The 24,924-nt window shown below is 34.5% G+C and overlaps 1 protein-coding gene across 3 annotated transcripts in view; it reads right to left on the bottom strand.

Moving 5' to 3' along the window:
* PTPRZ1 (protein tyrosine phosphatase receptor type Z1) overlaps positions 1-24,924 on the bottom strand; it is a 234,360-nt gene that overhangs the window by 52,843 nt on the left and 156,593 nt on the right. For 2 of the 3 annotated variants that reach the window (XM_072652893.1, XM_072652892.1), the window contains exons 11-13: positions 20,702-20,745; positions 12,477-13,428; positions 4,539-4,683 (exon numbers count right to left, since the gene is read on the bottom strand). In XM_072652893.1, the coding sequence (XP_072508994.1) occupies positions 4,539-4,683; positions 12,477-13,428; positions 20,702-20,745 (1,141 nt within the window). Of the gene's footprint in view, positions 1-4,538; positions 4,684-9,893; positions 13,429-20,701; positions 20,746-24,924 lie in introns of all 3 variants that reach the window. The other variant, XM_072652894.1, reaches the window with a different exon arrangement.

Below are 24,924 nucleotides of genomic sequence, written 5' to 3' on the forward strand. Positions count from 1 at the left end.
CTCAAACATCATCTTCTTTAAAAGGCCTTCACTAATTCCCCCAGTTATTAATACCTGCCTCAAAAGTCCATTTTAACATTTTGTATTTGTTTTTACTGGCTGAGTTTTGCCATATCTACCTTTGTAAGATCTCTTCTCTATGCCTCCTTTTTTCCTCTGACACTCTCATTATTCTGGTGCAGGTCCTCATTGTGTGTGTGTGTTCATCCTTCATTGCTGAAGAAGACCATGTCATCAGAGAAATGGTGACATGACTTGCATTTGACTTTGTTTTGAGTGAAGGACGGCTGTGCAGGTCACCAGTCTCACTTCTCCTCCAGAGCCATCTGAATCCAGTGACCAGATATCCATCAGGATGACTGGAGATGACCCAGGATGAGGGGTTAAGTGACTTGCTCAAAGTCACACAGCTAGTGAGTGTCAAGTGTCTGAGGTGAGATGCAGGTCCTCATTACCTAATGCTTGGAGTACTGGTTGGTCCCCTGCTTTAAATCTCTCCCCATTTCTTCCTCCACTTAGCTGTCAAATTAATTTTCCTAAAGCACATGTCTAACTCTGACCTCCTCCCCACCGCTTGCCCCATTATTCAATCAAATTCAGTTGTTCTGCATCATCCTGAGAAACAAACATAAAATCCTCAGTCTGGCTTTTAAAACCATTCATGACCTTTCCACTTCCTATCATTCCAGTCTCCTTAAACCTTACTCCCTCTTCAAGTATTCTGCAATTCAGTAACACTGGCCTTTTAGCTATTCCATGAACAAGACACTCCATCTCCCAGTTCCAGGCATTTTTGCTGACTGTCCTCCATCTCTGGAGTGCTCTCATCTCTGCCCTCTGGCTTCTCTGGTTTTCAAGTCTCAGCTAAAGCTTATCCCCTTCCCAGGCTTCTTGGTTAATAATAATCAATGAACACATGTATTAAGCATCCACTATGTGGTTTTGTCCTTTGTTTTTGAAGAGGACCATGACATCAGGGAGATGATGATGACTTACAATTGACTTTAATATGAGTGAGGGAGAGCTGTGCAAAGTTACCAGTCTCACTTTCTCCTCCAGAGCCATCTGGGTCCAGTGGCCAGATATCAATCAGGATGACTGGAGATGGCCCACGATGCAACAGGAGACCTTGGCCCATCTGAACTTCATCTGACCTTTCATATGTGTTGTTTCCTGCATTAGAACTCCTTGAGAACACAGGTCATCTTACTTTTCTTTTGTATCCTTGGAGCTTATCACAGTGCTTTATACATAAGCTTCATTTATTCATTCACAATAGAGTACTTCTATAACACTACTTGGTAAAGAAGATTATTTAGTCTAGAGGTCTACTGTCCAATTCATTAAAATGAGTTGTGGTTATGTCCAACCACAATCATCTTTGACAGACAAATCAATATTTATGGTCAATTTTGCAGCATTAAAGACAAAGATCTGTACAGATGTGAACAATTTTAGTAGTTGGGCTAATCAGGGTAATTTTGTTTTATCTTAAATGAGCCACATTACTATATAACACGGGTAAATCACTTTATTCAACAGATGTATTCCTAAAATTTTGTATGTTAACTCAGTTTGGGCAGATCAGTTGAAATGCATTAGGAGAGCTTACTCTTTAAAGGAATTCTATTGGAAATACTTTTATGTGGATTCCCTCAATTATTTTTTTTTTATAAATTACATAACGTATTTTTATCAAGTCATTGTTTCCCATGATGGAAGAAACATTTGAATATGGAAAAAAATCAAATCAAATCATCACTTGTATCTCCACGGGGATGAAGGAGTGGAGATTAAATACATCTTCCAGTAGTGCGCACTATTTTCTTTGGAAAAGTGGTCTCAGAAGAGAATTATGACATGAATGAGCCTATCAAAGCACAGACAAGTAGAAGTTTCCAGTATATAAGTTCACTAATATGTAAGACAGAAGACAAACTAGTCTACTTGAATGTTACCCTGCCTCTAAATATTAATCTTCTCTTTGGTTATTTGAGTATAAGAAACATGAGGTCTGATTTATGGACACAAGTCAGCAAGGAAGCACTAAATGAAAACAGCACTGGCCTCATAGTCAGGAGACTGTCTCCAGTCCTGACAGTTACTAACATATATGACCTTAGGCAAAGCATTAAATAGTTTAACTTCTATGAGTTAGTTTCTTCACAAAGACCAAAATTCTACCAGGGAAATCAACCCACAAGAAACTCAAACAGGATCAACTTCAATAAGTAAGAAAAAGGGGACCTATCAAAAGAGGCTGGTGAAAGTACAGTTAGAAAGCAGTTCAAGTCAAAAAAAAATAGTATCTTAGTAAACTGCTGGTTTAATGTGTCTCAACGGTGTGACTCCAAAAACTAAAAAGTTAATGTGATTTTAGGGTGTATTACAAAGCAGAAGGACCAGTTCTATCTCTGCATTGGGCAGCTCATATCTGGAATAATACATTCAGTTCTGGATACCACATTTTAGGAGGGACATTTTGTAAGCTGGAAAATGCATGTAGGACAGAAAACACAATGGTGAATGTCCTTGAGTAAACTGTCATATGAATCAGTTGAAGGAATTGAGGATGTATAGTCTACAGAGGAAAAGACTAGCAGAAGAGAAGTTTATGAGCTGTCTTCAAGTATTTGAAGGGCTGTTACATGGGAAAAGATTTAAGCTTTTTCTTCTTTTTTTATAAAATATTAATTTATTTGTTTTCAGTTTTCTACAATCACTTCCATAAGTCAACCCTGATCTACCTGTTATCTAAGGCTCCTTAACCAAAATGAGATTCTATAACTATGGTCTGCAGAAGTCATAAGTTCATGAAAGAATTTGGATAACATGAAAACAAAGTTCTTGCAATTGTATTTCACTGCATGCTGTATAAATGATTAAAATGGAGAGGGAAGATAATGCATCACCTTATTATGGGCAAAGATAAAAAAATCATACATACTTAGGATGATGAAAACACTTTACTACTACTTGGATTTTATATTCCACTCTTTAAAAGAAGCATAAAATAAGACTTTAATTTAATTTAATTAAGAATTTAATAATAAGCAGGGCTTTAATAATGCCCTCCCTTAACCAAATACCTACTATATGAACAATTTGCTTCAGGCTTCCCTGTCTCATGAATACATCATATTCATCTCTATCTCCATGACTCTGATCAGTCTGATCCTCCTGCTTAGTGTTCCTTCTCACCTTCTCTTAGGCTTAATCATATTTACCCATTAAGGTACAAATCAAATTCTCTACATTTTCCTTGAAAACACCCTGATTTCTATGAATCCAAATGCTCTCTCCATTCTTTGATTTGCCACATCCACTTACTGCCCATTGCACACATTTTGATGTTTAATAATATATTTCCTTGTATTCCTCTATATTTCAGGTATCAATCAGGAATTTATTACGTATATATTCCCTGCACCTTGAGGGCAGGGAACATGCCTTGTATTTCTTTTGTATCCTTAATAGATCCTCACATATTGAAGGTATTTGATAAATATCTGTTGAATTAAATTGACGCTGACAATTTTGGAAAAACATCTACGAAACGGATATGTCTATGACAATATGAAGCTATAGAAAAAGAATACTATAAGGAGAATGAGTTAAGTACAAATCATCAGAGTAAAATGTTCTAATTTACTAGTCAGTGAATTATGTCCACCTTTCTGAGTTGAGCTATAGTAAAATTCCATATAAAGCCTTCTTTTACTCTTCATTTCGGTACACACACACACACACACATACACACACACACACACACATATTCACATATCTATATTATGGGTCTCATCATATTCCCCAGTTTGCCCAGAGCTATGCCATCTGTATCTGTCTTAAAAGCACATAAAATCTAAGACATGATTTTTCCTTAAGAATCACAATAGGGTATAATGCAGTTTACCATCTTTCCTTTTTAAGATATTCCACAAAGGAAAAAAAATTACACCCAAACCAAGTTACACCTAGGTTTTTACTTCTGAATTCCGTGTTGTTCTTTCACTTCAATTTTAGCAAACTAATACTTTTTTCCTCTATAAGCTGATCTGTAATTTAGTTGCTCTTAATAGGTATATGATAAAACTCATACAAAGCAAGGGATTACAGGATATAAGCATACATTACTATTTCTATTAATTTTTCTAAAGAATGTACTGAAAAGACATGGTTGGTAAAAAAAAAAATTCAAATTGAGATTAAATTCAACAATGACATTCTCTTGTTTATTACTTGTCAACATGAAATTATAATTGTCAAAATAATTTATCTAAAACAACCAGAACTAAAGCTCTTTAGTTTTACCTTTATCTTCTTGCCTTAATTATGGAAATCAATCATCCCCTTCATTAAATCTTTATGTACACAAAATGGCAGCTTGTTCATGGCTACTCCAAGAAATAATTAAAGTTCTGAGAAAATCTACTTTAAAAAACCTTTCCTATCTGCTTATGGAGCACGCCAGAAAAACTAATTATTTCACTAATCACCACAAAATCTGAATTATGTGCAGTCTGAAAAATCAAACTTACCTCCAGTAGATGAGAATACCCACTAGAACCACTAGACAGATAAAAGTCAGGGCTGATACGATCACAAGAGGTATAACTGTCTTCTTCTCTGATTCCAAACCCTCAGCTAGACCAATACGAGATTCATGGCTACTATTACTTGCTTCTGCAGTCAGAGAAAATTAAGACAGTTTATATTTAAGCACCAGGAAAATTCACAGAATTACTGAACTACTGAATTGTAAAACTAAATGATGTTACTTACCTCATATTTTTGACTCTATAATATCACATTAGATAAATATGCTTATATATACATTTTTGGAAAACAAAGACAGTAAGTAAAATAGACTACACGAACAGAAGAAACATGGCATCCTGACAAGTAAATGACACATCACCTTCTTAGGAACTACAGAGTTTGATTTTTTGAGACAATTAGAGATTTAAAGTGAGAAAACTATTCATCACTAAAGTAAGTTTAGCAAAGGCAGTAAATGAATTTTATTAGATCATCATTCAATATCTTAACATTCTCAAAATTATTTAGATACAATTATTTTTCTTTGCAATTCAAACAAATTCTAATTCAACAAGCTACTTCAACTGACTGCTTCACTTATTTAAAACTATATTCTTGACTTTAACTTACAGGTTATTTAAAATTTTTATTTTGAGTTCCTTCTATTTTTCCTATATCAAAAATCAAAGTACTATATGTGAATTAAAGAATTACATAGTTCCAAGAGCTCATTTTTAATTTTAAAAAATACTAAACAATGAGAACATATGAATCCATTCTTCAGAGTAATTTAAAATGACTGAAAAAAAATGACACTTCCTTTGTGACTGGAGTTCACATACAAAACTATATTCTCATCTGTGTTATCATTGTTAACTGGAAAAAATGCTTCATGACTGTTATGGCTAGTTAGTCCCTATACTGTAGAATGCAATCAGGCTATTAACAGTTCTTGCCTCATATTTCACATGACACTTAGTGGGAAGGCAAGTTTAAGAATCCATTTAAACCCTTCATTAGAATCTCTTCCTCAAAGATAATGGATTACACTCCTATAGCATTAAGAAGTTCCTTGACCTGGTACATGTACTTGGAAGAGCTCTAAAAAGAAGGAATTGGTTTGCATTGTTCAATGAACTTGACATGGTTGATGTTTCCCTAATGGTTATCATACTAACAGAAATAAAGTACATGGAGAATCAATTTAATTATAAACATTTTAAGGAATACAAAATTAAAGAAGAAAGCCAAGAAATGAAATGTAGTCTCAAAATATATTACATTGAATACAGATTTATGAAAAGAAGACTCTTAAAATAACAGAAATGGAGACTTGATATCGTATAATCTTTATAGGGTCAAGTATCAATTTTTTTATTGAGCACCCCCACACTTCAAGGAAAGAAATTTTGCTGGCAAATATCGCATGATACTCTTAAGTAGGAAGGAAGAAAATATAACCTAAGTTCACAGAATATTTTATATTTTAGCACTATTCTATTTTCTGCTAGAAATAATGGAGTATGTGTCTACTTCCATATAATGATAAAATAGCATGAAAAGGAGGAAAAAAATTCAAGTCAATGGGCTGTCACCATGCCCATTCACTTCTTTCTCTGCTTTTCTCTTCCTCAGTCCTACCCTCATTAACTAGCTTGAGAATTTGCTTCTCTTATGGTTAATATGCTTAGCCCATTGTGGAAGGCATAATTCCTAGCTTCTACTCATTTTCATAGGAAAGAACAGGTTGCTGAAATGCTTGGCAAGACGTACAATTAGCTAGGTGGTGCAGTAGGTAGAGTACAAGGCATGGAACACAGAAAAGACCTGAGTTCCAACTTAGCCTCAGACACTTGCTAGCTGCATGACCCTGGACTAATTATTTAATTTCAGTTAGCTTCAATTTCTTCAACTGTAAAATGGGGTAAATAACAACACCTACTTCCCAAGGTTGTGAGGATCAAATGAGATTCTGTTTGTAAGACACTTAACACAGTGCCTTGCAAATAGTAAGTGTTTAATAAAGGCTTATTTGCTTACTCTCCCAATTAATCTGGTATACACTGGACTACAGAAGTAGTCCTATTTATACGATTCTGAATAAAAATATTTATGCCGGAAAGGTGATTTTAAGACTTCTTATTTTTAACTGCTGGAATAGTGACATGTGACAAACACATACAAAAGAGAGAAGAAAAGTAAAACATTCAACCATGTTGCCCTTCCCGTACCAACGGACAGCGTTTCTGCTAATGAGGTCTAGAATCATTGGCTGCTATGATCACAGTTACTATATTCCCTGATTCTGAACATTCGACTAGATTAATACATGAGTCATGGTTATCATTTGTCTGGAATCGGCTGACAAGCAAAAAAAAAGTGATTAGATTTATTTTGGGGGTACAGACTTGATCAACTGTCTGAATCACAACAGAACAGCACCACATAGGAACTTTAATTATTCATATTTTCAAATATCAGCATATTTTGTGTTATATAGAAAAAAAGGTCAGCTTATCCAAAATGATTTTTTTCACTTTTCATCCAGATTATTTTGATATTTTGCACAAATAACTTACACTGACATTTATAAAATATCTGATGGAACTAACATTAGCTCAACTTATTTGTGGCAATCCTTTGAGATGTTTTCTAGCAAAGAAAATTAATTCTTTAAAAAATCATTTTTTACTATTAATGCTATTTTGGTTCTATTTAAAAGGCAATACCACAATACATTTTTGAAAATCTATATAACAGGATGTATATATACATATATATACACACACATAACAATGCAACTAGTCAAGATATAAAATGCTTAGTTAATTAGTATGACATTTAACTATCAATATATTTTTCCCCACTAAATGTAAGTTATTTATACAAAGTAAATTTAGCTTATGTGATGTCTACATGTTACCTGACCAATGAAATGGGAAATGTATTAATAAACAATTGGATAATAAATGATAAATACTGATACTTGAAATTGTTGTTGAAAATAAAATGTAAATGTGTTAATACAATTGGAATCCTAGGCATGGTAATTGTAGATCTCTTACTTATAAAATATAATTTCTAGCTATGATCAAATTTAGTATCTTGGAATATTTGAATCTTCAATGTGACTAGAACAGAATATCAACTCTGAAAAATTCCCGTTGGGAGCATATGAAATAATAAAACTATAATAAACTGTAAGAATCTACTTTGTATAAGGCGATCATAGGTTAAATGCATCATAGACATGGATGTCTATGACACCCGTAATCATGTTATAAATTCCACCAAAAAAGAACTTCTCTCAGAATCTATTATCTTTAATAATTAGCATTATCTCCTGATAATAGAAATTATGTCCCAAATTTCTTCTCATTAATGGGTGAATATTAATTCAACATAATTTTTTTATCAGCAAGTTGTTTGGTTTCAGAAAATCATTTAAGAATGATCAACTAGTTTGCAATTGATCCAACAATGTGCTAGATTCACCTGTAATGAAAATATATTAATGATGAATAACAATCGAGGAAAACCGAGAAATAGATGAATTCTTGAAATTCTTCTCTAAAGTTTATCTTCTGTTAAAACTCTGACAACATGACATAGAGTTAGAAAATTCTGCAACAATCTAATTGAAAAAAAAAAACACTAAAAAGAACCACTACAAAAAATCTTAGCTAGATAGGACTCCATATATGTTTGCCCTAATGAATGCGCCATAATACCTTAACCATGAATTCATTATAAATTTTCATGTCAGAGTTTTAACTGTTGAAATCTAAATATAATGTTAAACAAAGTTTGATTGCAGAGAAACCTCATGACCAAAATGTACTCACTTTTAATTGCTGCTGTTTCACTAAAAGAAAATAGGCAATATAATTTAGTGGAAGAAAATAACATAGAGGTTGACGTCTAGGTGCTGGGTTATAAACAGGAGCTATTAGTAAGTCAAGCAACATGTTAAACAGTATCTTCCGAAGTATTGTCAAGATTTCAAATCTTTTCATTGTTAATTAAAAATAATGTTTCATTAAATTTAATTAAAGCAAACTATAAATAACATGATCTCTTTGGTGTAATTAACTTATATCCTTATGTGCACAATGAACCTATTTTATAACTGTTAAGAAAAACGTGTATTATGCATGCTTTAAAAAGTTGTTTTTTTAAAACATCTAGCTAGCAAAACAATTTTCATTAAAAAGTTAAAAACCACTAATTTACAGAAGAATGTCAATTGATTTTTATCTTTTCATATGATTATGATGCATATCAATAATCAATACATGAATTCCTTCTGGAACATTAGTTAGAAGTGAATGGTGCAGAATTTTGTTGCCTGATACTGCCCTCTTCAGGCAACAGCGAGATGATCAAAAGAGAGCTGTAAAAATCCTCAAACCATAATATACTATTCACTGAGTTATTTTTATAGCTCACTACTGTTTATTCTAAAGAAGTTATTTATTGTTCATTTTCAGAAATTTGTGATTGTCTTGTGGTTGCTCAAAAGAATTGTGTAATCATTTTTGGAGGGGTCATGGGAAGGTCTTATGACATACTTTTAAGAATTTAGCTGACCAAGATACCTTAGACCTGAAGAATTCTAGAATAAAATTTGAAAACAAGAATGATAACAAAAAACATTATTCCAAAAATTCTGAAATGTGTAGTCTCTACGAGCTTACTTCAATTTTTGCCTCTATTGACACAGCTTGATTGCTATTCTTAGTAGATGGTTCTGCAGTGGCCTAAAAACTTAATCAACTTTGAGGAGCTTCTCCAAACTGAGGGAGGCTGGTCCTTAAAGGAAGACCCAGAGTCTTCCATACCTGGAGCCATTCCAGCTTGGTAGGACCTACTCAACTTTGGATTCCACCTGCATATCTGTCGAGAAACCTGTGTCACCTCTATGCCAAGATGCATCATCATAATGACTTGATCTAATCAATTAGTTGGAATTGTTTCAAATCATATGCACAACAGCCAACTTAACTCACAGAGTACGGAATATTGGGAAAGGATTGCTTAAATAAAATGTTTTAAGCTATTTCAGGCAAAATGAAGAGGACAAAAAAATTGACTATTCCTTTGAAATAGAAGGATCATAGTCTAAAAACTACAGAATGTTAGATAATAAAAACAATGGAATGTCAAGTGCTACTTTGACACCTCTGTCTCTTGTTCCCGATTTAATCTATCCCCAAAATGTACCACACACATCATTCTTCTTTCTGTAACATATGCTCACATCTTATATGATATCCCTACTCTGTCAGTGGAAGGAAAATAACCCAGCTAAATACTGTACGAGTTTACAGCTCTGAGACTGATCCAGAACTAACCTGCCTCAGAAACGTTGAACACTGATTGACCATTAGTAACAGATGGTTCTGATGACTGTGGTGATCCAGGGGTTAATTCTGAGTCACCTGCTTGCAAGGTCCCTTCAGTGTCTTTCTCATTCAGATCAGGAAAACTGAAATCTGTTGATGTCTCATTATCATTAAAGCTATCTGAGGTACTTTGACCAGAGCCACTCTCTTCATCACTTGTAAAAATAGTCAAAGACTTAGATTCTGAGGGATCAGGAAATTGGGTATGACCAGTCTGAATAGAATTTCCCACTGTTGTCGCATCACTGTGTTTTGGGGGTAGTATGTTTATCGACTTGGGCTGTTCATGACTTCTGTCCATGCCAGAGCTTAGCTGACTATCTGAGACTGAACCTGCTGTTTTCATTTCTTCTTCAGATTTCTCCGATGGCAAATATGGGATTAAGTTATTCTGATCCACAAAATTGTTTACTTGGGCCTCTGAATCATCTACTATCTTTTCCTGAGATTCTCTATAGGAGATACATGAGATACAATTTTTTACAGATATACCATCATCATCATAATCATCAATTTCATCACTGTCATCCTCATCATCGTTACCGCGGCCACCAGCAACTACAAAATTCGCACTAGACCTGGTACTCGGGGTTAACTCAGGAATTGTTTGGGAGGGAACCAATAACCCAGTTAGAGTTTTGGTGACTTCAATGGTGGGAGAGGCAGCTGTAACGGAGATATGTGCACTGGGTAAAGGAAGAGCAAGGTGATCAATATATTTATATGTATCAGAAGCAGCCGCAACATCATCAGTAAGAGAACTAATTGTGTTATCATTAGAAAATTCATCGGAATAAACATGCTTGCTTATATGAGTATTTGGCAGCCTATCAATGGAGAAATCAGGAGTCGCAACTGCTGGTATAGCTGTGGGAGGAAACGCACTGGTAATCCCCATATCAGTAGACTGGAACCAATCACCAACACTATACAACGAAGGCTCAACTTGGTGTGATATTTCACTTTTAAGTAAAATGGCTGTGACATTTTCCTCATTTGCATAAGAAAAGGCTAACCCTTGAAGCGAAGCAGTGGGTAGGCTAGAGGTAGGTGATAATACATCAGCAACTGGTACAGAGGTAGAATGCTGCATGTTTTTACTCGAAGCAGAATCAGATGCCATTGGATGCAATATTGAAGAATCATTTTTATCAACCATGGAGGTTTCAACCAATATTGGATCACTAGGCACAGCTGGGACAGTTTTAAGCAGAGTACCAACATCAGAGGACTGAAAGGAAGTTTGCAGCATGGCTTCATTGCTTAAGGAAGAGGAGGCCTCGGAAAACAATGGCTGTGTTGGAGACAACATTTCACTAGAAGCAGCAGCAGCAGCAGCAGCAGAAAAAGCTTGCTCTGATAGTGCACTAAACATAAGCAAAGTGTCGCCAAAAGCTGGAGATATAGCATGCAAAGGTTGAACTGAAATGTGATTTTCAGAAACTTGACTAATTTCAAGACCAAAAACCTTAGGAGTGGAAAGAGTGATTGACACTGGAGGGCTTCCCTCTGTGCTAGAGACAAGAACTGAGGTTTCCTGTAAAGGCGCATTTAGTTTAATTACATTGTCACTAGATGGAGGGAGTTCAGGCATCGCTGTACTTTCAGAATGGTAAGTCATTTCATTAAAAGAGGAAATCTGCTGTACTGTCTCATCTCCATCATTTTTATGAAGCGTCTTATTAACATCACTAAACACAGATGTTGTATATGTAAATTCATCTACAGAAACAGGTGAAGAAATGTTAAGTGCTATCAAGCCATCTGTGTCAGGCAAAAGGAACTCACTGCCGGAGTACTCTCCAGACCAATCCATATCACTAGAAAGAACCTTGGTAGGGTCCTGGAAATATTCAGTTTGAGCTACAACAGAAGGCTTAAGCATCAGTACTTTGCTATGGCTGCTAAATAAGGCACCCTGGTGAGCAGAATCATGCACAGCTGCTGTGGTATCATAGGAAACAGGAAAAGTCTGGAGGGAGCCTCTATCAGGCAAAGCATAAGCAAGTTCAGATATTGTAGAATGAACATGCATCTTTGAATCACTGCTGGATGGTTCAACTTGAGAAAGTATATGTGTTTTATTAAGGGCACCCAACTCATTAGCAAGTATAGATGTCTCTGAAGTAGCTTGAGCAGTCTGATGTGGCATCACATCAGAATATTGATCAAGACTGGGCTGTAATAATGAATCAACAACCTCAGCCATTGGTGAAGAAACATGCAGGGACACTTTATCACTGGCAACAGCTGGAGTAACTTGTGGAAAGATTTGAGAGACTGTATACAGATGGTGAAGCACTCCACTACTGAAGGAAGCAGAGGAATATGGAAGCATAGGTACATCATCATAGGAAGACAGAGTGGATTCAAATGACACATCAACACTGGGAAATACAGGTGTAGCATGCAAGGTCAGATCACTACCTGAAGCAGCAGGGAGAGTAGTGTCGAGCATTTCATTGTCAGACAACAAAGGGGTGACTAGAGGAAACACTTCACTACTGTAGGAAGGTTGGACAGGAATCTCACCATTGTATCCCGGTTGAGTTGTCTGAGAGAGTACCTCACTGGCAGCAGAAGTAGAGTCACGGTATCCAGTGGTTGGTGAGAAAGAATGAGGAGTTACCTCAGTAGGGAAGTAAGCAAAGGTAGAATAAGGGGGCATTTCTAGATCCACAACTGACGTATCCTGGGACACCAATGGGTGAATGGAAGAGGACACTGTAGCTGCTGCTGATTCCTTGTTGACTGTATCAGTAGAAGTAGTTTGAGATAATTTATCATCTGATGTAGCATCAGGACTAATTATCAAATCTGTCATATTATGGAACCATACATTTCCATCCACAGAAGGACTCTTTGGGGACTCTTCCGAATCTGATGAATTTGAATCTTTAGAAGTATTTTTGGCATATCCTGGTAGAAGGACATCATAGGAAATGACGTATCCATGAGATATGTTCTCTGATACAGATGGAACAGCTGAAGTTGCAGGAACAGAACCTGAAGAATCATCACCACCTGATTCAAACTGAAAACTGGTTAATAAACTATCTTCTTCACTACTGTCAGTGGATGTTTCTTGGGATTCAGCTACTGAACTATGTGAAGAGTCTGACGTTTCAGAGGAACTAATCGGTGAGAAGTGAAGAGTAGTATCAAAACCATCACTTGGAGAAGTTGTTCCTACAACAGCAGTAATATTTTGAGAAATCCAAGAAATATCTTTCTCTTGGGCTGCTAATTCAGTTACTGGTGGGTAAGTACTGTAAAAGATTACATTGCGGACATCCCCCTCTTCCGAGAATTCCCTCCCTTCTGTAAGATACTGATTGATTTTGTCCTCATTGGGTTTTGTCCTCGATTGTTCTCTTTTGAAGTCTGATGTAGTAGTGACTTGGGTTTCTTTTCTCTTTATCTGGCTTGTGGCACTTGGACTTACTGCAGTTTCTGGTTCCATCTCTTTCTCATCATCTTCCTCCTATAAAAAAAAGTAATCAGAAATTTCCAACTTAAAAAAAAATACCTGGGAAGTAAGAGAAAGACAGCAAATCAATACTATGTTCATATACTCAGCCATAAAATATTTATTTATTATGTGGTTTTAGTTAATACTCTACTATTTATAAACTGTCATCATAGCGAGGCCTCGACTTACTAAATTTGACAGAAGGTACCTTAATTTTCGACTTCCTTTCAGATGAAGAAATAATTAAATTAATGAATACCATAGTTTCTAAGTGAAGAAAGATGGTATCTGTTTTTATTCACTGAGAGTGTCCTTTAATAATATATAAATTTATTTTCTTGTCTCTGTGATTCTGTAGTTCATTTGTTAGCAAGTAAAGTAGTAATTAACTCATTGGACCATGAGATGTCAAATAAACTATTTACTTCTAGACATAATATTGTTAGAAATCAATGTTGACCTGTGTTTATGTCAGAATTAAGCATTAAGTTATGGGGTTACAGAACAAGGTTATTTAAAGCAGTGATGTCAAACTCAAATAGAAATGGAAGTCACTGAACCATGCTGAAGCATCCCTGCAGGGTGAATGCATACTGACTTAAACATCATAAATTAACATTATCTATGTTCTATTTTTATGTATTTTGTTAAATATTTTCCAATTACATTTCAAACTTGTTCAGGTCAGAGGGCTTCAGGGCTGTGTTTGACAAAATCTGGTTTAGTATACCAATGTGGTGATTCTAAAGTGAGATTCTAAAATCACTCACGAAAATATAACTTGAATCAATTAGTAAAGAATTCTGGGTTTAGCTTAAATATATATGGGGATCCTGAACGCCTAAACTCAGATTCTGTTGTCACTCAAAATCACCCGGGTGACTGACAAGGGGGATTTTCTGCCTGAAAGTTAACAAAATGTTCCACAATGCTTTGTGCTCTACTTTTTATGTTCTAGAAAAACTAAATTCAAAAAAAAAATCGAGGTATATTTTTATCACCCAGACTCATGGTATTGCGCATCTACATATCAAATAATTTATGTCTTGCTGTTTTACTGTTTCTAATTGCTTTGAAATAAGTGGATTGATCATAAAAGTGAGACCAAGCTGTCTTCGTGGCAGTAAAATCCTAAATTTGACAAAGGAATTAGATTCTAATTTGACCAATATATACAAACACACAGAGAGATGCATTCTATTGAGAGTATTGTAGAACACTGGACTTAGGAACATGGTAACCTAGGTTCAAATCCAGTTTCAGATCTTTACTGCTTCTGTGTCTTCTGTCTATAAGATGGGGATAACACTATTTGTACTGCCTATTCCTCCAGGCTGTTGTTCTGAAGTTTTGTGGACCCTTGAGGCTCTATGTCAATTATTTTGTTCAAAAAGTAAGTCTGTTAACTTAATTACCAATGAGATATGCATAGTAAAATAATGTTGACAGTATTATTTTCTTAGGCATTTGTGGCAATACTGAAGTCCTGTTCTAAGGCTTCACTCTATGCACAGAAGTGAAATGGGATCTTGGAATTATGCCAGCAGAGAATAACCATTGGCAGAGTCATCCATGTACTGTATGGTTCATTAAAGGTTCAGAATTGCAAACCTTAGAGAATTTCATCCCAATATTGGCCACAGGGTGATTAACTTTTTGGCCATATTTGAAGATGTGGAGGAATTTCAATCTCTGTTTGAAATAGAAGTAATAACCCTAATACAATTAGAGATTCTTGAAGGGTTGTTGTAAATGTTAACTATACCAGTAAGCACACTATAACTGTGACTGAACGTGCCTTTAATTAAGGTTGTTGCTCTTTCAAATGTACTGAAATCACAAAATTTTATTATTGGTCTTTAATCATCTCTCCTGAAACATTGCATGTAATTTGGTATGTTTTATTGGTGAAAAACAAACACTATTTTATTACTTTGATAACAAGCTGATGATGAATTTCTTTAGTGGGAACATTCTCCTAGTTGTAAATCAAAGCCTAGTATATATTTCTACTTGGGATGAAGTGTTTAGGAGTCACTATGATAAAGATATAGAATCTTAGAAGTCGTTTAGCTGAACCTTCTTCCAAAAGCTAAATAAATAAATAATGCTTTTGATAATATTGGTGAATGGACACTTTAGCAGTAGGAACACCACTCCCTTACAAAGTAGTTTCATTTTATTTCTGCCTAACTCTAAATGTCAGAGAGTGTAACTTGGCATTGAAGGTCTTCCAGTCTTGGTTATCATACTATGTTTCCAGGATAATGACATATCTCATGTCATCTCCATATACTTCACACTGGCCAAACTAGACTATCTGCCATCCATTACAGTTATCCCATGCTCTCTTACTTTTGTGTCTTTGCACAATACCATTGCCTTATGACTGAATGCCCTTTTATCCTCTCTCCATCTGCTGAAATTATACCCATTCTTTAAGTTTCAAATTCACAAAATCTTAGAATCTAAGACTCCAAAGGGACCAAATGGGGCCATCTGGTCCAAGAAACCCCTCTCTAACATAATGGACAAGTAGGGGAATCTAGTCATTGCTTGAACCCCACCTCCAGGGAAGTAGGCATCCACTCTTTCCTGAGGCAGGTCAGTGAGCTGTCCTTTTGCACAGCTCTAACTGTAAAGATATTATTCTTATGTTAAGTCTAAATTTACCTCCTTGTAATTTCCACCCAGAAAACCTAGTTCTGTCCTCTGGGGAGAAGCAGAACAAGTCTAATAATGTTTCTTTGCGACACCCTTCATATATATGAAGAGAATGAGATATATTATTCTCCAGGCTAAATAGCCCTTATTGCTTCAACTTATTCTCATATTACATAATTGCAAGGTTCTTACCCACGTTTGTTCTCCTCCGGATCTTCTCTAGTTTATCAATGTCCTTTCTGAAATGTGGTGCCCAGAGCTGAACAAAATATGCCAGAGGAAGGGTGCACCTTCTCTCTGAAGTCTTCCCAGATTTCCCATCTCAGTAATGGACTTTTCCCTCTTGGGCTGGTATAGTAGTTTCTTTCCTCTCTTGTTTACTTGCATAGAATTTTATATTAAAGTTATCTATGTATTCTGTGTTATTTTTCTACTAAACTGTGAGTTTAGTAAGGAAAGGGACTATTTTATTTAATTTTTTTTTGTTAATCTCACAGTAACCCATATTCGGTCTGTCCAGCACAGAACATAGTACTATTTGTTGTTTTTCTTGATCTGGAACCTATATACCTATTAATGAGGCCTAAATTTGCATTAGGCCCTTTTAGTAGACATGTCATACTATTCAGATGGAGTTCGTTGTCAAAGATAGTCCTCAGGCCTTTTTCAAACACAGTGTCATTAAATGAGGTTTCTTCACTCTATTAATGTAATTTAAGCAAAAAACAAAATGCAGCGTTTTACATATCTATTAAATTTATTTGTGATTGTGTTGTCCCATAATTTCAAACTATTATGATGTTAAAATATTAATTCTATCATCCAAAGGATTCACCATCCCTCCCAGTTTTTGTGGCATTTGAAAATCAACTGGCATGCCCTCTATATTTTTACCTAAGTCATTGACAAAAGTAATCGATCAGGTCCAAAGAAAAAGCACTATGGCTTGCTACAAAAGCCCTATCTTTCTTCCAGATTGATGAAAATTCATCAATCAAAACACTCTGGCTGGGGTTATTGAACCAAATATAAACCTGTCTAATTTGCCAACATTTAGCCAAAGTCATATTATTCCAATTTATCCACAAAGAAATTATGAGATGCTCTCTTTGCTGAAATTCATAAGCTTTTTGTTTGCAATTCTTTATATATCAGCCTATAAATCTATCAATTATGAACTAAGGCAGAGTTTGGCATGTCTTGTTCCTTAGTAAACCCAATGATAGATCCTAGTAATTTTCATTTCCTTAATTGCTCCTTCTGTTTTACAAATAATGAAACTGTCAGTCAGCCAGATTCAGCATTTATCTGGTAGCAGAATGAAACTCAAATATTAGAAGAATTGAGTCCTTCTATCATTATTTTACTTCAGCCAGTTTTGTGGTCTATTTTAGGAAGGTATTAGACAAATTTCCTTTCTAACTAGAGAAAACATGTTTCTCTATATTCACTCAGTTTCTACTCTCATTTCCATAGATTTCCACCAGATACATACCTCATTAATATATATTAATACTCCCCTTTCCTTCTATTAACTATTTATTTTGCACACACTAAATCCCTCTATTGCCATATTCTACTCATCAATCCTTTTCTGCCCAGTGATGTGATATGTATGTGATGAGATTATAGTGACCTTTTATTGTTAAAAGTAAAGTTCACTTGGTTTATTACCTATGTTTTATGCAGTGGTGGAAATAAATTCTTGAAATAATCTCAATCCTCTTCCATTTTGTTTCTTCTTGAGAATAATATGTTCTCTTTCTACTATAAAATGAATTTCTACAAGGGTAGAAACTGTGCCTTATTTAAACTTTTTAAAGAAATTTCACAGTAATCCAGATATGGTCTATTCAGCACTTTTCTACTACAAACATATCTTCTAAGTCATATCTGTTGTCTACACGTATCTGATTTTCCCACTTTGTCTGTATATCTTTCCTCTTTTCCCCTTAAATTTCAGTTCAATTTTCTCTTTAACCTCTTTCTGGCACAGTCTTTCCATTAATGTCAAAATATGCACTTTCGACATTATATAGTTCAAAAGACAATTTTAAAAATTCCAACTGAATAAAAGCTAAGATCTCATATCCATCTTTAACTGGAGAAGTGGGCATAATCTTCCAAAGTCATGAGCTTCAATATCAAGAAATAGTGAAAATACCCATGTATCTCCAAGTCTTGCATTTTCTTGCTCAGGACTTCAGAAATACTAGATTTATTTCAGATTGCTTCAGTCTGCATTATTCTTTCTCTAATACTCACAAGAGTTGCAAGCGAGTAGTCCTAATACATCTCAAATCCTGTTTCAGAAAACTGTATACCACTTGGTTACCCAGGTCTAAGTACCTATACACAACTATCACTCTACCCTTCAGGAAAATCACCAAATACCCTAATGCAGCTCCTCATCTTGGTTATAACTCCTACCACTTCTTTAGGACTGCGGTATCATCCTTAGTTTTTTGTTTGTTTGTTTGTTTTTAAATGAGCATGGCTTGTCATTTCTTCTTCAGAAAGTCTGGATTCATACTCCACTATCATACATCCCAACGATCATAGTTAGAATGTAGGTTCAATGGGACAGAATTTCTTCTCTTTCTCCTCTATTGTATTTTCCTTTACTCACCATCCTCTTTAATGACTTTGCTTCCCTTACATCCTAATTGAATCTTTTTCTTCTTCCATCATGGGTTCTCTCTTCAACCCCATCAAAGACTCTTTTACTTTTTCCAGAGAATGGAGAGGAAATTTTCAAGTCTTTTAGCCTTCCCACTGGGAAGGACTAGTTTAAATTTGCAGCATAATTGTGACCATCTTGGATAGAAATACAGACATGATAAATACAAATTTCAGTGCCCATACATCATTACCATCCAGATGAATGATACAGTTTCATGTGGCTTCCCTATGAAAACCAGCTTTTTTAAACTAAGGGTTTAATTTCATAATAAGAGTATTACAGTATTGCCACAAATGTTCAACAAAATATCACACTACCAAAAAAGATGGTCATACTATGCATACTATATAAATTCAATGGAATAACATACGTAAAGTGCTTTGTGAACATTCAAGTATTTTATATAATATAAAAAAGGGAACATAAGACTAACCTCATAAACTTACTTTTTGAACAACTCATGGCTCTGTGTGTGTATACACATATGTATACCGATGAATGAAATGAAACTAATTGCTGCTTAGGAGGTCATATATTTAACAAATCAAGAATTCAAGATTTTGTTTTCCGTTTCATTGTTAGCTGAAAACTATAATTTAATATATCAATATTAGAATTTTGTGATATTATTTTGACCCTTGCTATGAAATACACAAATGTGAAATTCTAATTTATTATAAAAATTCAAATATTATCATTCCTAAGAAAAGCATTGTGGCACAATGGGTAGAAGGTTGTCTTTGGAATCAGGAAGACCCAGGTTCAAGTCTTGTCTCTTGCAAGTACTGTTTGTGGGGCCATGAGTAAGGCAGTTCAAAACCTCGGTGCTCCAAGGTAACTCTCTAAAATTATAATTTATAAATTAATTGCTAGTTTTCATTCATAGGAGTAGTTTCCCAACTGGGTGCATGGCATTACAGGGAAAAAATCATTTACTAACAGGTCCCAACTGCTATAAGAAAAGGATAATATTTTAGTTCAAATAAACAAATGATTAGAATCAAAAAATATAATATAAACATAATGAATTTGCTAATTATTTTTTTTCCTTTAGGACAAATATATTTTCTGCACTTTAGTGAAGACGTATTTAGGAAATCGGTCAAACTTCATACCTAGAACACGTGTATGTTTATATATATATGTGTATATATAATTTACTCTTGTTGTAATAGCATAGAAGGTAGTGAACTATGTTGGGAGGAGTTGCCTCATTTGGGGAATTCCTCTTTATCAATGAAATCACAGCCCCATTTCCTATCCCTATCCCTGTATTTCTTAAGTATTTCTCTTTCTAATTTTTAACTTGTGTTAATACTAAAATTATTACTATTGGTATGACAGCACAGGATAATAAATAAGAAGTGTCCTTGAAGGAAGTTGGTCTGATACCATCAGTTCACTAAAAGTAGGGCATATAACATACTACACACATGCACACATGCATATTTATATATAATGTGAATTTATATACATGGATATTCTTGATCACATTAACTATGAAGCCATCTAGTAAACCAGTAATAGAACCTCTGGCAAGTCATCTAAACAATTATTATAAGCCAAAATATATTTTACAAATTTCAATGAAGATCTGAATTCAGACTAATAATCTAAGTTTAAAGGCAGACCTTTAAATATGAGTTATAGCTATTTTTATATATTACTGAGGTGTTTTTTTTTAATGCCAGTGACAGAGATATGTGTAGTTCTTCAAAAGGAACAAGTGAAACATATGGCAGTCCACTTTAATAATAAGTGGCCCTTTATTACTAAAAATAATGAACACAATATTGATTGGTTTCAAATAATGAAAAATACCTTTAATTATTAGTCCAACAATTATCTGAATCCTTAGCCTTAACTCAAAACTTTTGTTCTTTTATTACATTTCTTAAAGAAAAAGATGAACATAGAAATTGACCTTGAAAAATATACCTTGAATAATTCTCCTGTTTCAATGAATTCAGGAAGATCAAGCTCTAAAATTAAAAAATAATAATAATTATCACAACTTCCAATTAAGTATTTCAACCTGTTGAACTTACATTTGGTTTGTAAGAGGGAGGAAACAGTATTTAAAGATGGAGGATTATTTCACTATTAAAATGAAAAAGTCAAAATTTTTCATGTAAATGTATGTGTTTATATAATATACATTAAAAAAAAATCATTTCCTCAAAAAAAGTTCCTTCTCTCAATCTGGCAAAGAGCTGGAAAAGGTGATGATATAAAATTGCTTTCAGATGTGTAAGAAAAGCAAACTAGGATTTTTCAGGTAAATAAATGTAAAGACTTACTTTCACCTTAAGTTCTGCTTATAAAGAACATAGTTTGCTTATGTACCAGAGGCTTACTGGGTACTTTGTGTGGTAAATTCTATCATTTAGCCAACTTTCTCCTAAATTCTCTTCCCTAACTAGGAGAAAATGGATATTTTGTGCAATATTATTTATTTTCCTTTAGTCACCAGGATTATCAGAGCACCCATAATGTAACTGATGTGCTGGGTTCTGAACAGAGAAAATTTAAGTGCCTTTCAAGAGAGTCAATATATTTTATATTGAAAATCACTGAGGTTCAAAAACTGGCTCTGATAATAAATAGGCAAACTACTTAATTTCTCTGAGCCTCAGTGAGAAAGGCGTAGTAACATCTGTGCTGCCTACCTCATAGGGGGATGAGAAAAACATTTTCTAAATGGGCTATTACTCTAACCATTAATAGACCTCAGAGAGTGAGAATGAGACCCACTCAATTATTTCATATCATGGAAGGCATACAAGCAGTACCTATGCATGCAAAATGGAACAACCAAGCTCAGTTAGATCTAAATATTTCCTATCAGCCTATCAGAGTAAATACACTCTTACTAATAGACAGTCACAGAACTGACACCATTCATAGGAACATGGGGGCTGGCTCTCCTTTCTTTACTGGAGAAAATGCCATGCTTGTGCAAATCACTGGAAAGCTAGTAGGAATTTCTTCACTTCTAAAGATACCAAGAAATTGGTAGGGGATGTTATTATTCTGTCTTTTTCAGCTATCTTGACAAAGGGGGTGATAGTACACAATGATTTTTCTCTTACTCCATTTTAATAAGTATCCTCCTTTTACTGCCTACCCAACACACACACCACCCACCTCTGCCATCATACCCTTCTACCTCTCCACATCAAATTCCTGATCTTAGGGTAATTGTTGTGACTGAATAATTTTCAGATCTTTTCCCTTCTTTATTCACCAAGACATTCTCTGTTCCTATCCTTATTTTTTGTTTTACTAAAACTTGTTAGAGGATTTCTATCTTTTCATATATTCCTCTTATCTTCCACTTTCTCCTTATGTTCTTCTGTCTTTTTTCTTTCTCTCCAACCTGACTACACTTTGGAAGGGGAAAAAAAAAAAACCAAACTCCTTTCAGGTTAATGCCTCTTTTAATGATGTTATATTTTATGCTAGAATTAAGATTAGAAGCGGTACCTGAAATTTTTTACCTTGAATCCTCTGTATTTAGCAAGGTGCCTTAACACAAAGTAAGTGCTTAATATTTGTTGAATTGAATAATTAATATTTTAAGAGGAACACTACATACGTGTAATTGAATGAAATTAAGCTCTGAAGCATATTTAAGATTTTCCTGAATAACATTTTATGTATTAAATAGCTTAAAGTAATTTGCAAATGCTACCAGACATTCCAGTGAAAACTCTAAATTTCTAACAAAACTAGTCTTGTTTTATGTATTGCAAAGAAAAGTGAATTATTAAAACTTTCTACATATTAAGTAATCTTTAAAAATAAGAAACATTTAAAAGTTAAGAGAGGCTTGTAAATATGAGCAAAAAGTTGTTCATCCCATCCAGCCCCCAGAAATCATCAATGTACATCAATGAATAAATGTTTTCGGCTACTCACCTGGTATATATTTTCCCTTGCTTTGAACGATTTCCAAAGCCATTAAATATCCTTTCACTCCCTCCCTCACTCCCACTCTAGTATTTATGGGACATGTTTATAGAACCTTAATTAAATATTTCTTCTTTTGTTAAAATTGATGAGGACACAATTTGGAAATGAAATTCTTTTAAATATTATCCTTTTAACTTTTGCAGCTCTAACTACTTATATCTATACAAATTCCAGGGAACCTTAAAATGTGATATTTTTAAAAGAGTACACAGTCCATCACCCAGTTAATACTTTCTATGAAGGATTCCTAAAAGGATAAAAGTTTGCTGGGAAAATTAGAGCAGCTGATGATTCTTATTCAAAACAGGCCACGTAAATAAATACTGAACCTCCTTAAATCTAGAATTTGATTCACATTTAAAGGAAATTTTTAAAATTACTCTTCAGTTAAAATTTTAAAACCATTATTTAATGCTGATTGATGCATTTGTAATACTATATAAGAAAAAAAGATTGATTAATCTTACCTCTTTTTCTGATGAATCTGGGAAAAAATAAAATCATGACAACATTCCCTGGCTTCTCAACATGCTTAGGGTGCAGTCTCAAAATAAGTTATTCATCAAAGTCGCAAAAAAAGGAGAAAAACATGTACTGGAAGAAATTTCTTATGGGAGTAGAAGGATCATGTGCCAAGGAGGACAGTCAATGAATGGCTCACCAAACTAAACCACCTCCTACTTGGAGGTCAAGGACTTGATTAGGCAGCATGTGCAGCTTTCTGGACCAAGATGGAAATAAATGCCTGTCATAGGGCCACTGATTCTGTAGTACAGTAGATCTGTTCCCTTGTCATGAAGGGCAATGACAGATTTGACTACAGAAATAACTTTGTAACATGATTTCTATGGGTATAGAAATATGTCTAGAAAAAGTGTTAATTAATAGAAACAATGAATTCTTACCATCATTTTTTTTAGTTTATGATTTTATGCTCACATTACCAATCTACACTGAAAGTTTTGCTGAGAGGGAAATTTACAATACAGATTATCGAGCTAGTTTAATATTCATGACTTGATAAAAGTGACTTTCCTCAAGTAGTCCTTGAAATGTTTGACTTTGTTGTTTTCACTGCCATAAAAAATGGTGGGCTACATTTGGGGACCCTGGTTCCATTCTGGGTAATACACAAAGGTTCACAGCTATCTCACTGAAGTGTATTTTAAATTCAGACTGGTTGTCAGAATGAGGCAACTTCATATTGCTGAGGATAAATTCCTTAGAAAGGATCTAAGGCAAATTTTGTTTTACGCAGACCTGTACCTTACCTCAGAATCTCGGCAACAGATTAGAATTCAAAGATATATTGGAACCACCCACCCATTCAGAGATCCTCTCTACTGGACCTCTGGGGGTTAACTCTGGGCTAAAATGAGTTTCAGAATACCACGTATGCCAAGTCTAGGACCCTGAAGCCATAACACAAGGTACAGGAATTCAAGGTAGCAACACCTTGAACCTGTTCTGACACTAATGACTTGATAGCAGACCCTGGTCTGCTAATTCCCCAGAATGTACAGATTAGCACTTATGCTTGTGTATTTCTGGCATTCCTTGGACACTATTGGAATGTTATACAACATAAAGGAATATAAACATAATAACTTCAGAATTATATGTTTCTCTATATATTCTACATCTTTCTGAATAAAAAAAAATATTTATATATAAATAAATAAAAACTCTTAATTTGTGTATCCTTCAAAATTCACCTTTTCATTTGTATGCTAACTGAAATAAAGCTACTCGTTCATTCTGATTTTGTATTTGACTGCTTGTAAAACTGGATTTTCAAAAAAAAAAATTCTAACATGTTAGTAACACATCAACATTCCATAACACAAAAAGCAACACTGATGAAGGTTGGCAGGCAAGGCTTATTTAATTGTTTGAAGGTAAGCCAAATTTTACAGTGCAGAAGTTAAATGCAAATGTTGATTGTAATGTCTTCCAACTGTGATTTTCAATCGCATTCTAAAATAAACACCAACAATATAGGGAGGTACAGTCAAGAAGGACAGATGTGGAGTGATTTAACAAAGACAATCTGTGTATACTTGCAAGCACATGTTAACAGGAACACATGGTGACCAAATACACCCATGCTTTTAAATTAAACACATAGAAACAAAGCTCTGAAAATATATATTCTCAACAACCTGCTCTGTAATATCCAGGAAAGC

This window comes from Notamacropus eugenii, chromosome 3 (assembly GCF_028372415.1).
Source record: "Notamacropus eugenii isolate mMacEug1 chromosome 3, mMacEug1.pri_v2, whole genome shotgun sequence".
Classification (NCBI taxonomy): Eukaryota; Metazoa; Chordata; class Mammalia; order Diprotodontia; family Macropodidae; genus Notamacropus; species Notamacropus eugenii.